The following is a 13,343-nucleotide window of genomic DNA, read 5'->3' as shown; positions in this document are numbered from 1 at the left end:
ACACACAGGGCAGGATATAAAATGGACTGACTAAAATGCTCATGAAGTACATTCTAGCAGGGCTCAAGCACTTAATTTGGTTAATCGACACATTTAGGTGATGCCCTTGTAAATTAAATGTTTGAAGTGTATCCACGGATGAACCTGAATTCAGTTGAACAGTGTCAGCTTATTGAGTTTGACACAAATTGTGGTCCACAGAGCTTTATTAACCCCACTAACCAGGTTAAACCTAATAGCATGCTGCAACTAACAACAACAACTAGTGATATATGACAAAAATAGTTCTCTAATATAATTTCATCTTCTATAACAAGGCATGACACAAGTTTTTGTACCGGAATTGGGTAGAAATCTGCACCATGCTTGCCATCCTCTTCAAATTTTCCTCCCTCACTGGTGCTGTCCACCGACTTGGAGGTAGTATTCTTCCCCACCCCCATCTTTATGTCTTCGATGTCTTCCTCCACCTCTTCTGTCCCTCCTCTGTCCCGGTCTGGTGTGAACGCTGCAGATAAGACCTTCAGTCCGACTTCATCATCCAGGACTGCCTTATCTGCTTGAGGGGGAAAAGACAGATAAACAGAGGGATTAATATCTTGATTTATAAATTTAAGAAGGGTTCCAATATCCTAATTATTTTTTGAAGGTGACACACACACACACGCACACACACGCACACACACACACACACACGCACACACACAGATTGATTATGAAAGTAATGATTAGCTGCAGCCCTAAAGCAATCCATAATTCCATAATTCATGTTGCCATCAGGTCTGTCGGACACAAGAAGAGAAAGCAAATACATAGAGGCGAGATTATGTAATGAGTTGTGAAAATAATAGAGCATTTGATGGAGAAGGAAAAGAGTGATCAGAGTTGAGAGATGATGAAGTAACAGGAGGCAGAGAAAGAAGATGTCCGTTTGTCTGTCCTAGTAGCGGTGGAGCAGCATTGTCCAATATGGGGTTATGTCATCTTTTGTTTGTGTAAAACATACCTTGAGTTATGTTGCTCTGTCTCACCACTGACTTTTGTCTGACACTAGTGAACCTTTTATAACACTCAGTGCCTTTTAGTCAATTTATCATCAACTGTGTGTATAAATGTGTTTAAACCAAAAGTATGGGAAAGTGAAAAGTTACCAAGGCCTCACAGCTGTCACTCAGCTACCTGCCAAACGAAATTAAAAAAAAAAGTTGGACGAGCTATTGCTACTTATACCTGATACCAAACACTGTAGGCCAAAAATCAATGCTCAACTTTGTGATCGTATCATCGGATCTGCTGCCATTTGTCTTGGATACTCGGGCAAAGGGAGCAGTGGAGCTGTCAACTGATCAGCACCTGGTGGTGAGATGGATAAGATGGCGAGGGAGAATGCCAGATAGACCTGGTCAACCCAAATGTGTAGTGAGGGTTAACTGGGAATGTCTGGCTGAGGCCCCTGTCAGTGAGGTATTCTGCCACCTCCGAATTTTCCGTGCATCTTCATGAAAGGTGGGCCATTTTCAGCCTCCATTATGGAACCTACTGTAGGACTTGTGGGCAGAAGGTCATCAGTGCCTGTCATGGCTGGAATCAAAGATCCCCCTGATGTAAGAAGGAGGCAATCAAATTGAAGAGGGAGGTATTTTGTGGCTTGGCTGGCCCAAGGATCACAGAATAAAACAGGAGACAGGTAACTGAATGGCTGGATAGTGGCTGCTGAGGTGTGGGCTTAGTTCGGCGCAACATTCTGTTGGTCTTTTAAGAAAGATCTGGCAATCCATAAGACGACTCGGAAAGGGAAAGCAGGGCTCGTCTCAGGCTATGAGGAGGAGGGGAGGAGAATTAGAGACCTGCAATGGGGATATTGGGAAAAGACCCATCCATATCCATGGGAGAAGTCTGAGGTCAAAGAGCTCAGTTATGCTGAAGGCGCCAGACATTTTTGGGCTGTCTCAGCTGACAGGCTTCTCCAGTGTTGAATGGAGGTTTGGGACAGTGCCTGTTGAGTGGCAGACTGGGGTGGTGGTTCCCATTTTTTAAAAGGGGTACCAGAGTGTGCTCCATTTATATGTGGTATCACACTGCTCAGCCTCCCCGGGAAGGTGAAAATGAACCATTTGTGTTATTCCTGCAGGTCTATCTATATGTGTTTTTTGCTCTTGGAGAAGGCTCATGACTGTGTTCCACAGGGCGTCCTGTGGGTGAGACAGCAGGAATACAGGGTACTGGGGTCATTGCAACAAGCCATCTGCTCCTTGTATAACCAAAGTAAGGGTTGTGTACATATACACGAGTCAAATACTTTCCCAGTGGGTGTTGGCTGCCCACTGCAGCTCCTTCTCATCGAAAGGGATCCGCTGATAAGGTTCGGGCATCTGATCAGGATGCATCCTGGAAGCCTCACTTTAGAGGTCTAGCGGGCACGTCCAACCGTTAATTCAGGAGAGTTAGAACATGCTGGAGACACAAATAGCTCGTCTGGCCTCGGAACACCTCAGGGCTCGCCAGGCTTTGCTAAGGAGAAGGACGTCTGGAAGTTGTTCACCCCATCCCTCTCTCTTTAGAGGGACATCTAAGCCTGTTGCCCTCGAAACACAGCCCCGGATAAGCGAAGGAAAATGGATGGATGGATGAAAATGCGAACTGTGAGAAAATCAAGTGTTACTTCATCTGGGTTTCTCTGAAGTGAAATTGCGAGAAAGCTTTCCCTTTATTGCAAAACAAACTGATATTTGAGACAACCATTTCCCTGTGGGATACTTAATATTTTCAACCACTGACAAGTAATGCTATTTATGATGACTGCTGTGTGTGCGACCAAATTGTCCTGTTAAGTTCTATAGTTGCATTTTGAACTCAAGGCATCTGTATCTTTGACTTTGACCTTTTATCTTCTTGTTGACGCTGGCATTAGCCAGTTCATAAATCATGTCCAACTATAAATAAAAATGAATCACACAAGGATACTGTACTAGAACATCAAGATTGATTTTTACTAATTAATTCAAGAAAAAGTGTTGCAACACAAAGGACCATTATGAAGAATTACCGAAGCCTTCCAATGTCCACCTACATACAAGCCTTTAAGCAAATCTTAAAGCCTTCACTCTTAGTGAAGAGTGAAGGCTCTTGTTGCTTTTGTCCCGTATCACCCATGCAAAGCTGTTTCATTATTTAAAAGGTCATTTTATTTATTACTTAGAAAACAAGTTAACAAAACAACTTTTTTCAAATGCAATGTGTTCTTGTTTTTTTATTATTATTTATATTTCTGATAAAAATCATTGATTTTGGATTGCAGCAGTATAACTGATTAACTATATACTATTGGCTGGTAACCCTGCTTGGTTAAATAATGTACAGATGTCAACTGACAGCAAATGCATATCTAGCATCACATACCCTTGTCAAAAGTATTTTAAAACCGATTTATCTCAAAATATACTTTCCCACCCAGCCTCCCTGCTTGCAATGTAAAATGTTGGGATAGGTGTAATACCTAGTTGACACATCCCATCACTCCTGTCAAGCTGGACGGCTGGGAGCATCTGTGTGGAAGGGGCAAGAGGAGGAGGTAGAAGAAGACGAAGAAGAAGAGAGGAAAGAAGAGAAGGGGCAGAAGGCAGGGAGGAGAGACACAGGGGTCAAGGATAAGGAGGAGGAGGGAGGTGAGACATAAGTTAATTTGGGAGACAGCATTTAATCACAAGCAAAAGTTAGTGTGTCGTGCGACTGATGTGTTGATTGTCAGTTTAAGACTCGCAGATGAACTATGGCTTTTGGAAGGCAGCAAGAGTGAATTGGGTAGTAATCATGTCTTCCACCTGCACTTGTTTACACACTTGTAGCAGAGTTTAGCTCATTGAGTCAAAACTAAACATCTCCCTTTTATTACATTTATATTGTAGCATAATGTACATAACTTAAATAGTCCCTTAGTCTATGTTTTCCCTCTCTGTAGGAGGTGTTCATTAAAGTACACACCTGTAAAAGGCCAAAAGTACACACAAAATTACTTTATTGGCTTACTTTAGTTTACCTTTACAGTAGGGCCCCCAAGAGACTTTTTTTATTTACCAAATGTAGTACATTTCAGTGAAACGTACCATGAGGGCTACTTCTATGAAATGTTGTAGTGGCCACTATGGAGCACCCTTGCCACACCCAAGCGCAAGAACCACATCACAATTTTGAATGCAGCGAGTTCATTTTTTCAAGCAATAGCTGCCATCTTCATGTGGAATAATGTGTTGCCACTGAAAAGGCATTCCATGAAAACCATTAAGGTCTTAATATTACACTGATGACCCAGGCAATCCATGAAGTAAATAAAAAATATCACTTTTTTCATAATTGTTTTATTTATAGAACATATGGATGTTATTTGACTAGTACAAGAGAAAATGCTGATTGTTGTTAGTTGTAAGGGTGATAACATGCATCAGTGGGGCCGTTAAGTCTTGTTGCAGCTTGCCGGGAAGAGAGCAGAAGCAGCTCAGGAGATGGATGACTGGCTAGTTGGCTTATGGTGTTTTTCCATTACACAGTCACGGCACGGCACTACACGGCACTACAGGGCACAGCACGGCACGGCCGATTTTGGGTGTTTTTCAATTACAACTAGTACCTCCATAGTATCTCCTCGACGTGGGTGGGGTCGTCATACCACGGCTGCGAAACTGCCGTGACGCCATTTTCGCGCGACGCACGCACAAAACCGTGTTGTGCCGTCGAGCTCCCTTTGAATTCTTTCTTCGGCCACTAAAGAGAGGAACGTGTGGACCACGTCGACCGACCATGGCGTTGACTTTCTCTGCGATTCCATTTTTCTCGAGTATGACGGGTTACGTGTTGTCGCAGAGCAGCCGGTTTTAAAAATGCCGGGGTTGAGTTGTGATTACAGTCTGGTCGGACGTCGCACTTATGACGCTTCCAGTGACGACACTCGTTGGCCAATCCGTGTAAGGCAGTCGGCTGACGTCACGTTTTAGTGGAGCTTCGGCCCGCTTGGAACCAGGGCCGAGGCGTTACAAAAAAAGTACCCTAACCCTAAGCCCAACCCTAGTGGAAATGCAAAAAAACGCGCCGTGCCGTGTAGTGCCGTGACTATGGAAAAGCCCTATTAGTAGCTTGACAGTCTACAGCACGGCGTGGAGGAGGGACCGTTAGACCAGCTTCATTTTCTGTAACCAATGTAGCATTGAAGAATGGGATGCTAGCTAGCTAGCCAGGTGTCTGCTAGTTAGCTTGCTAAGTCCACTGTTTTATGTTGCAATTGTTACAGAAAACTGACAATAGCATGACAAGAGTGTCTGGAGAAAATTGTTATATTTGACTCATTTAGCATATCTCTCTTGCTTCATAACATTACTACTTCACTGCTACTAATTACTGCAAAACCTCACCTCAGTGAGTCCACTACTTGTCATAAGTCTGTTAACGTTATGGAAGTTAGCCTGTTGCAATGGCAACGGTACACATACAAATCGAAAAAGATGATCCTGCTACATTGATTTAAAGGGGAATGTCCTTTCTACTCTTGTTTTACTTTTATGGTTTGTTCTCAAACAGTGATGAGGTTAGTGTAGATATAAGCATCAGTTCTAGTTATCTAGTTTTTCTCCATGGAAAAGGTTTTTGCTATTTGAATTACCATTTCAAATTTTTGGGGAGATTTATATTATGTATAACATAGGTTTATGGAAATAAATAATTTTGAAGTAAAACTCCCATGTAAACAGTACACATACGCCTATAGATTTTTCAGCCAATTTATAGTTAAAGTTGGGTTCTATCATTTTAGGTGTTCGTATTTATTCTAGGTATTGATCTCTTTGTGCTTAAGAGGCCAAGGGTGGTCTGGTTAAACAGCAAAGATTTCTACACAAATCTCTGGTGACTGTAACTTCCTGTTGCCAGTACATGGCACTATGATATGAAATAGGCCTGTAGAGGTCTTCAGACTTCTTGAAATTTGGGAGTTCTGACCATGTGGAGTTTCTGAGTTTCTGATGAGGCGTGTGCGAAGAAGAGCCATGCTAATGTATCATGACAGTCTTTCAAATGCCCTGTTCTACTCTACTCCAAAAGATAGAAACACCCTCCTTGATTTTCCTTGTATTTTCTGTCGGTGTTGACTGGGACAGACTTGAACTGGCACAGAGAAGAGAGAACTGAAACTGACCATATGTGATTATGTAACAGCTTCATAAAGCTAAAATAACTTTCCACATTATGTAAAACATATGAAAGGATCAAAGCTGGGAATGTGTGTGTGTTTTAAAGAGTATCAGAGAAGGAAGAAAAAACATATGAAAAGCACTAAAGTATGACTAGAGGAAAAAAGACAACTGCTGTGGTAATTTTAACTCATCCCAGAATAAGCAGGCTGGTGGATCTATAACCATGGTAACCTGATCTGTGAATCCTGTGCAGGCTTGTGCTTTGTTGTGTGGGACTCCACACCAGATGTTTATGTTAGAGTTTCATCTCTAGTGCCAAACGTGTGTGCCAGTGTCCATACATGTGTATCAACTCAATCCCTTCCAGATGTCAATCTGCAGTGTCCTTAAAGAATAGAGTGCATTCAGAAAGTGTTCAGACCCCTTCATTTTTTTTTTAATTTTTTTTTTTATGTACAGCTTGCTGGTCTGATGAAACTAATTCTAAGAGTCATGTCTGGAGGAAACCAGGATCAGCTCATCACCTAACCAATACCATCCCAACGGTGGAACATGGTGGTGGCAGCATCGTGCTTTGGGGGTAATTTTCAGGAGCAGTGACTGGATCCGGGTTGAGGGAAAGCTGAACGGAGCAAAGTACAGAGATATCCTTCATGAAAACCTGGTCCAGAGTGCTCAGGACCTCAGACTGGGCAGAAGGTTCACCTTTGAACAAGACAATGACCAAAAGCACACAGGCATGACAACGCAGGAGTGGCTCAGGGACAACTCTGAGAATGTCCTTCTCCAACTAACATCTGAGTAAAGGGTCTGAATACTTACATCAATGTGATATCTAAATTTTTCATATTTAATACATTTGACAACATTTCTACAATTCTGTTTCCGCTTTGTCATTATGGTCTATTGAGTGTATATTGAAGAGGGGAAATAAAAATGTAAAAGATTTTTAGCAATGCTGCAACATAAACAAGCATTTAAAGTATGAAACAATGTAAGTAAAGGCACTGAAATGTGTTGAGATGTGTCGTGTGTGTGGGTAGCCATGCTCTTCAACATACAAATGACAGGTGATGCTTTGCATAACAGGCTACATGCGAGTGGTTCGTGCAGGGGGGAAATGTAAAAAATCTGTTTACATTGTCCACCGTCAGTAGAGCAGAGGTAAATGTAGATAAGACATTTTGTCTAAACAGCACAATAGCAAGGGGAAGCAGGCCATTGTGTGCTTACCTGCTGTAAGAGTTTCAATACAGAGACAGGCGATATGTAAACCAGCAGGTTTATCCTAGCAAATGCCCTAAATGTAAATGTAAATATTGCTGTGGTTTTTCCAAATAACCTACTCCTACTACCAATATTAAAATGTTGGGGGAGGTCGGAGACATGCCCTTGCAGGTTTGTGGAAAAGGATATGTTAATATGTTGATACGTGCAGAACCAAGTAAGAACTATGTCCGTATACTTGGGCCAAATGGGCGATTTTCAAGAACAAGATTTCAAGGCACGGCTCGGGAAGAATTTTATGGAACGCACATTACACTGAATGTTCTGTATGAAAGGTGTCTACCTAAAGTTTACTACTAATTATTTTAGTGTGAGTTCTATCATTTCGTACCTTTTATTCATTTTTACTGCTTTTCTTCCCCAGAAATGTTTATTTAGAATGTAGTATATAGCTTTCACAGATTTGAACACTGAATGCTTTAAGCTTTACCAAACATTGGTTTTAGCTGTGCAGTTTCTCGGTCTAAATCTAGTCTCTGAATCTAGTTTGGATTGAAATCATTAGCTCACCTGTAACAAAAGTAAAGAGAAATGAAATAATGCAAATACCTGTCGAGGTTTGTGGTTGGAACATAAACCTCCGCTTGCCTTTCACCACACAAGTGGATACAACTTCAAAAAGGGTAAAAATTAACTAAAATCAATATGCCAGCTGTCAGTGAAATAACAACCCATACTAATCAGTCACTTTATAAAACTTACAGGAAAAGAAGCATTCTTAGAATATACTTGCGTTATTGCAGACAGAATCGAACCCTCTAGCAAAGTGATATTGCAGATATTTATTAACTGGCATACTCAATTTCAGATCCTGGTATGAGAAGGCCTGAATAATGTTTCTTTTTCTATTTGTAGGCAGCTGAAAGTGGCAATTTGGCCAAAAAGGTAAATATGCCTAACCCCTTAAGTGAGGTTATGCAACATTTTTTTCTTTTCATAGATAAATTGTCGTAATGAAAATCCAAACATGTTTTTTAATTTAAAAACATGTCCAACATTGTCACAAGTGGACGTCAGTATCAACTGTCACAGCATGAAAATTTGTTATAATTTATAACATGCGATCATATACAAAAGTATTCATTAGTAATATTTTGCATGGTGGGTACAAACATGTAGATCTACATTTAAGAATTTTCCCAGCAAAATCTGAGGGGGTGACCTGAGGACCCCTAGCTGAGTTGGCGCATCCACCGGAAAACGGTAAACATCTTTACAACACACACACAGAAGAATAATGGTGAAAAGCATACAATATATTAGCTAAAAGGGCAGCATCTTTTCAAGACTTCTGACTGCCTCTCCAGCATCTTCCTTTTAGATGGAGAACATTGTTGTATAAAACCTGCTATTCATTTGATCGTAAGAAAGAGCAAAGAACAGCAGGGGTTGTGATGATATACTGTAACTGTAGCAAAGGAACAATACATTTCACTATAGTACAGGAAATGTAATCAGTATAAAAATTAACTTGACCTATGCTGTTGTCTTTTTATTTGGCTGCTAAAGTAATTCTGCTTTCTCTGTTTCTTACCACTATAACAGCAGGTGGACTCACATGCTGTGCTTTACAAATACATTCCTCAGTTTAAGAAACTAAAGCAGCATGGAAGACTATTACATTTAGATCAGGTGAATAGAGATGTTGGGTCTTTACATGCATTTCCAACTGACATTATCAAAAGCAACATCTGATTACGAACACAAATTACAGATTGGTGGCCTGGCTCACCAGGTCCCCAGCTATAAAAGATCCCAAGATGCAGAGGGTTACTCCCCATCATCACCTTCTCCCAAACAGCCACATAAGTTTACTTATCTTTAGCTTAGCAGTTTCGTTGCTTTAATCGGGGTAGGCTACCAGTTTTGTTATTCCGTATTCTCCATTTTATGTTAGGCAGGAAGGTTATCAGTAGTATTCTGAGTTTTTCCATTTGCTTCTGGGTGTTTTGATTTAGTTAATTTAGTCAGTTTCTTCGTTATTTTGGCCTTGGTCCACTCCGAAGGTAACCTCAACCATATTATTATAATTATTGTGCATTTCATGTAACTTCTCTATGTAAATAAATACACCTTTTAGTTCACCAAATCCTGGTCAAGGAGAAGATTGGGGCTTAGGTTCATGTTGTGTCTCCAAACCCTGAGCTGAGACGTAACACCCACCCAGCATGCTATCAGCAGCACATGAATAGGAGTTGAAGGTTAGATAAAAAAGAACAAGTTTCTCACATTTGTTCTCAGGAAAGAAAAAAAGAAGCCATGTACTGTAACAGTACACATTTCTTCATTTTTTCATCAAGTCCAGTGGGGATATTTAAGACTAAAAGGAATCAATTGTTGCTTGAAGTTGATGAAATCCTTTAAGCCTTTCTAAGACAGACTCATGCTGTTGCTCCCAGTGGGGAGACCAGTTTCATAGGCTTGTACAGTAACTGTGGAAACAGATTACTTTCATTCAGCAACTTTATGGTTTCACAATGATCAGCTAAAATCGCGATACCGTAAGGTTCGAGGCTGTCTGCAAAACTGGCTATAGTTTAGAAATGCAGTGATGTTTAACAGACTGTATTATTAGTTGAAGAGACCTGCAGCTTTAGTTTATGCTGGTTTCTCATACATACTGCTAGGGCTGAAAGTAACAATCATTTTCATTATTGATTAATAGACTAATTTTTCATCTATAAAATGTCAGAAAATATTGAAAAATGTTCATCACGTCTTGATTGATCCAAACAATAGTCCAAAACACAAAGCTTTTCAGTTCACGATGACGTGAACAATAATATTGAGGAAATCATCACATTGAAGTAGCTGCTACCAGAGAATGGTTCACCTTTTCACTAAAAATCGATGATCAAAATGTATTTATTTATTTATATTTATTTATTTTCATTCGCTCAGCCCTCCTCCCTTGGTTACTGTTGCTAGGCCTTTCAAGCTTTCCCACCAGACACATCAATATGGGCTTTTCAATGACATCAGAGAGAGATATTCCAAAAGAAATTTCTGCAGATTTGTGGAATAATCCTTTAAAATAAAAACGTCCTGTGCAAGAGCCCTCAAGCACTTGACCACTGCCAGTAGTAAAGAATATGGTGGGTAATTCAATCAATTCTAAATTATCTTTAGTCTGCTGCAATCAGTCTATCCATCTGATGATTACATTTGGATGAAATAAGCAAAGAATGCCTGAGGAAGTGTGACAACTCTTAATAGACTGTAAGTGAGGCACAAAGATAATGGTCGTGGCCGTGTGACTGCTTTATATTACAATAGACAAAAGAGAGCCATGTGGAGGCAATAGAAACGCCTTGAATTTTGAATCGAGCACCTTCAAGATATGAAGTGTCAGATTATGTTTTTAGTGATCTACAATTCAACACATTGCAAATACACTTGATAAACATAGGACAGAGTAGTTGTATGTGCATTAGGCATGAGAGAGATTGCTGCATTAGGCCTACAATGAGAATTTGTCATATTTAGTCAATAGTGCGATGTGACATCACTATTATCACGATAGAATATAAAAATGAGTCTCCCTCACACTTGAAACAAACAGAAGCTTTAAACACTAGAAAATGTCTTATTTCAGAAAAAACATACATATAAACAGACCTTGCTGCAGCTATAATAACAGCCACTCACACAAAGAGGACATTCATCTATTGGATAGCCGATTAAGGGCTATTGTACATTAAACACGGGACACATCCTCAACAAAGGACGGATGTCGTCCTGAAACCATGACCAACAGCTCACAAACCTCAACTCACTGACACGGAGGATAATAAATGACTCCTCGTTATGCCAGCATAATATGTTGTATGAGGTGTGCCTGATGTTTGTGACCAGTACATTTATTCCAGTTAAGAAATATCCAGTGTGTGTGCTTTGATTTAATTCTTTAATTCTATCACAGGGCATCATATTGTATGTGTTACATTAAAATTAGTTCATTTTAACATTGGTTATTTGCGCTTGTATACAGCAAGTTAGTTGCGTTTAGTTTTGGTTAATTATGATGAATATTATTTTTAATGAAGACCCATAGTCACACACGGTCACGGTCACACGCACAGTCACAAACGGTCACACACGGTCACACACACAGTCACACGGTCACACTCACACACGGTCACGGTCACACAAACGTGGTCACACACACAGGATACACATACACACAATCTGTAGCCACTAAGAGTAATACAGTTTACTTTATTTAGCAACAAACATGTTATATATCAATAAACACCTGCAAAGAAAAAAAGTAAAAGTTTATTTCAGGCCATACTATTCAGAACCATGCACTAAACTCTTAACATTTGGCACACGCACACCCACACACCTTTACACACTAAAGTGTAAAGGCACAGCATGGCACAGAATGACCCAGCAAGACAGTGTAATCTTAGTCACATGCTCCCAGCAGCAAACAGGGCCAAGAATCCAGTTCTGTGACCCAGTTCACTTCTCTGGGCCTGTTCTTGGCCCATCCTGTGAGGGGATCCTCTGTCCATTTACTGAAAGTGAAGAGGAGCTTATCGTGAAAGGTCAAAAAATTGTTTTCAAATAAGAACACTGAGAGTTACTAGATTTACATTTGCGAAGCACCTGAAAGACGTCATCCGGATTTGTTTAAAGAATTCTATGCTCTTGCACTACGTTTTGTATGCTGTGAAGAATTGGGCATCTTGTTAGCTGAATGGCTGCACTGCTACATTCACTGTTTTTGCACAGTACCTTAATGCCTGGAAGTCTTGAATGTGTCTGGGAACACTTGTTGTTGCACTATGACCATGACTAGCACTTTATTGTGTTGTCTTGTTATGACATTTTGATATTTTTAATAAAGAAGTTCATGTTTCAAGTACATGGAATCTTAGAATTTTTTTTTTTTCACCGTGGTATCGAAATTGGCATCGAGAATCGTGTAATTTTACTGGTATTGGTACTGGCTACTGAATTTTTGGCATCGTGTCACCCCTAGTGCAGATACTAAACAAATTCCTATTGGATTAATGATTTCTTTCTAAATGGGGAGACCACATATGTATCAGCCTCTTAAGAGATTGATGACTGTACATCTAAGGCACTGACTAATTTAAGAACAACAGGAGGCAGTAGCTGCTCAATATCTCTCCCTTCTTGAATACCTGGAAGTAGCAATAATGAACCACACAGTTATCTGTAAATTAGAAATTGGCTATATTTTGATGTAGTAACCCAGAAACCCATTGTACAACACTCATGAGGAAAAAAATCAAAAAACAGTTTGACAGATTGTCAGATAACACAAGGAATTTTGTTGTACCGAGTCTATGAAACTAATCAGCAGACAAATCATAGTCATAATGTTGTTGTTGGGTGAAGCACAACATCAAAAGATTTGAAGATTTTCTTCCCAATCATCATCAGACAGATTGTCAGATAAAACAAACAAGATTTGTGGCATCAAGTAGTCAACTGACTAAAAACCCTGTCACCCAGGCATCACACAGGCTTTTGACGCACACATAATTGAATCATCAACTTCCAAACAGACTGGAAGCAACCTTACATCCAGCACCCGAACAGTCAACAGCACTAGCACCACCTAGGGATATCAATTGCCACTACAACCCTTCACTTCACTTCTGCCCCTCGGGTGTCCTCTCTGTCAAATTCCCCAACTCCCATCGGTCATCCGATATATCCATACATTGTTTTGGCACCGCAGTACATATACTGTATACTGTTTGTGTATTGTGAGCGACTGGGAATTCCTTGTATGCACAACCAATAAAACATTCTCGTTCTTAGCTTAGATCCAAGAGTGACTCTGTAATAGAATACCAATTCTGCTGCACTGGTCGTCACTGTGACTGATGTGACACC

At 40.3% G+C, this 13,343-nt stretch overlaps 1 protein-coding gene across 5 annotated transcripts in view; it reads right to left on the bottom strand.

The window, feature by feature from the left end:
* Positions 1 to 13,343, bottom strand: part of slc23a2 (solute carrier family 23 member 2) — a 31,409-nt gene that overhangs the window by 16,116 nt on the left and 1,950 nt on the right. For 2 of the 5 annotated variants that reach the window (XM_084025390.1, XM_084025392.1), the window contains exon 2: positions 339 to 556. In XM_084025390.1, coding sequence (XP_083881516.1) covers positions 339 to 443 — 105 coding nt within the window. In that variant the 5' untranslated portion in view covers positions 444 to 556. Of the gene's footprint in view, positions 1 to 338; positions 560 to 3,496; positions 3,546 to 13,343 lie in introns of all 5 variants that reach the window. The other 3 variants (XM_084025388.1, XM_084025389.1, XM_084025391.1) reach the window with 3 other exon arrangements.

This window comes from Eutrigla gurnardus (assembly GCF_963514095.1).
Source record: "Eutrigla gurnardus genome assembly, chromosome: 13".
NCBI lineage: Eukaryota > Metazoa > Chordata > Actinopteri > Perciformes > Triglidae > Eutrigla > Eutrigla gurnardus.
This window is presented reverse-complemented; position numbering and strand designations above follow the sequence as displayed.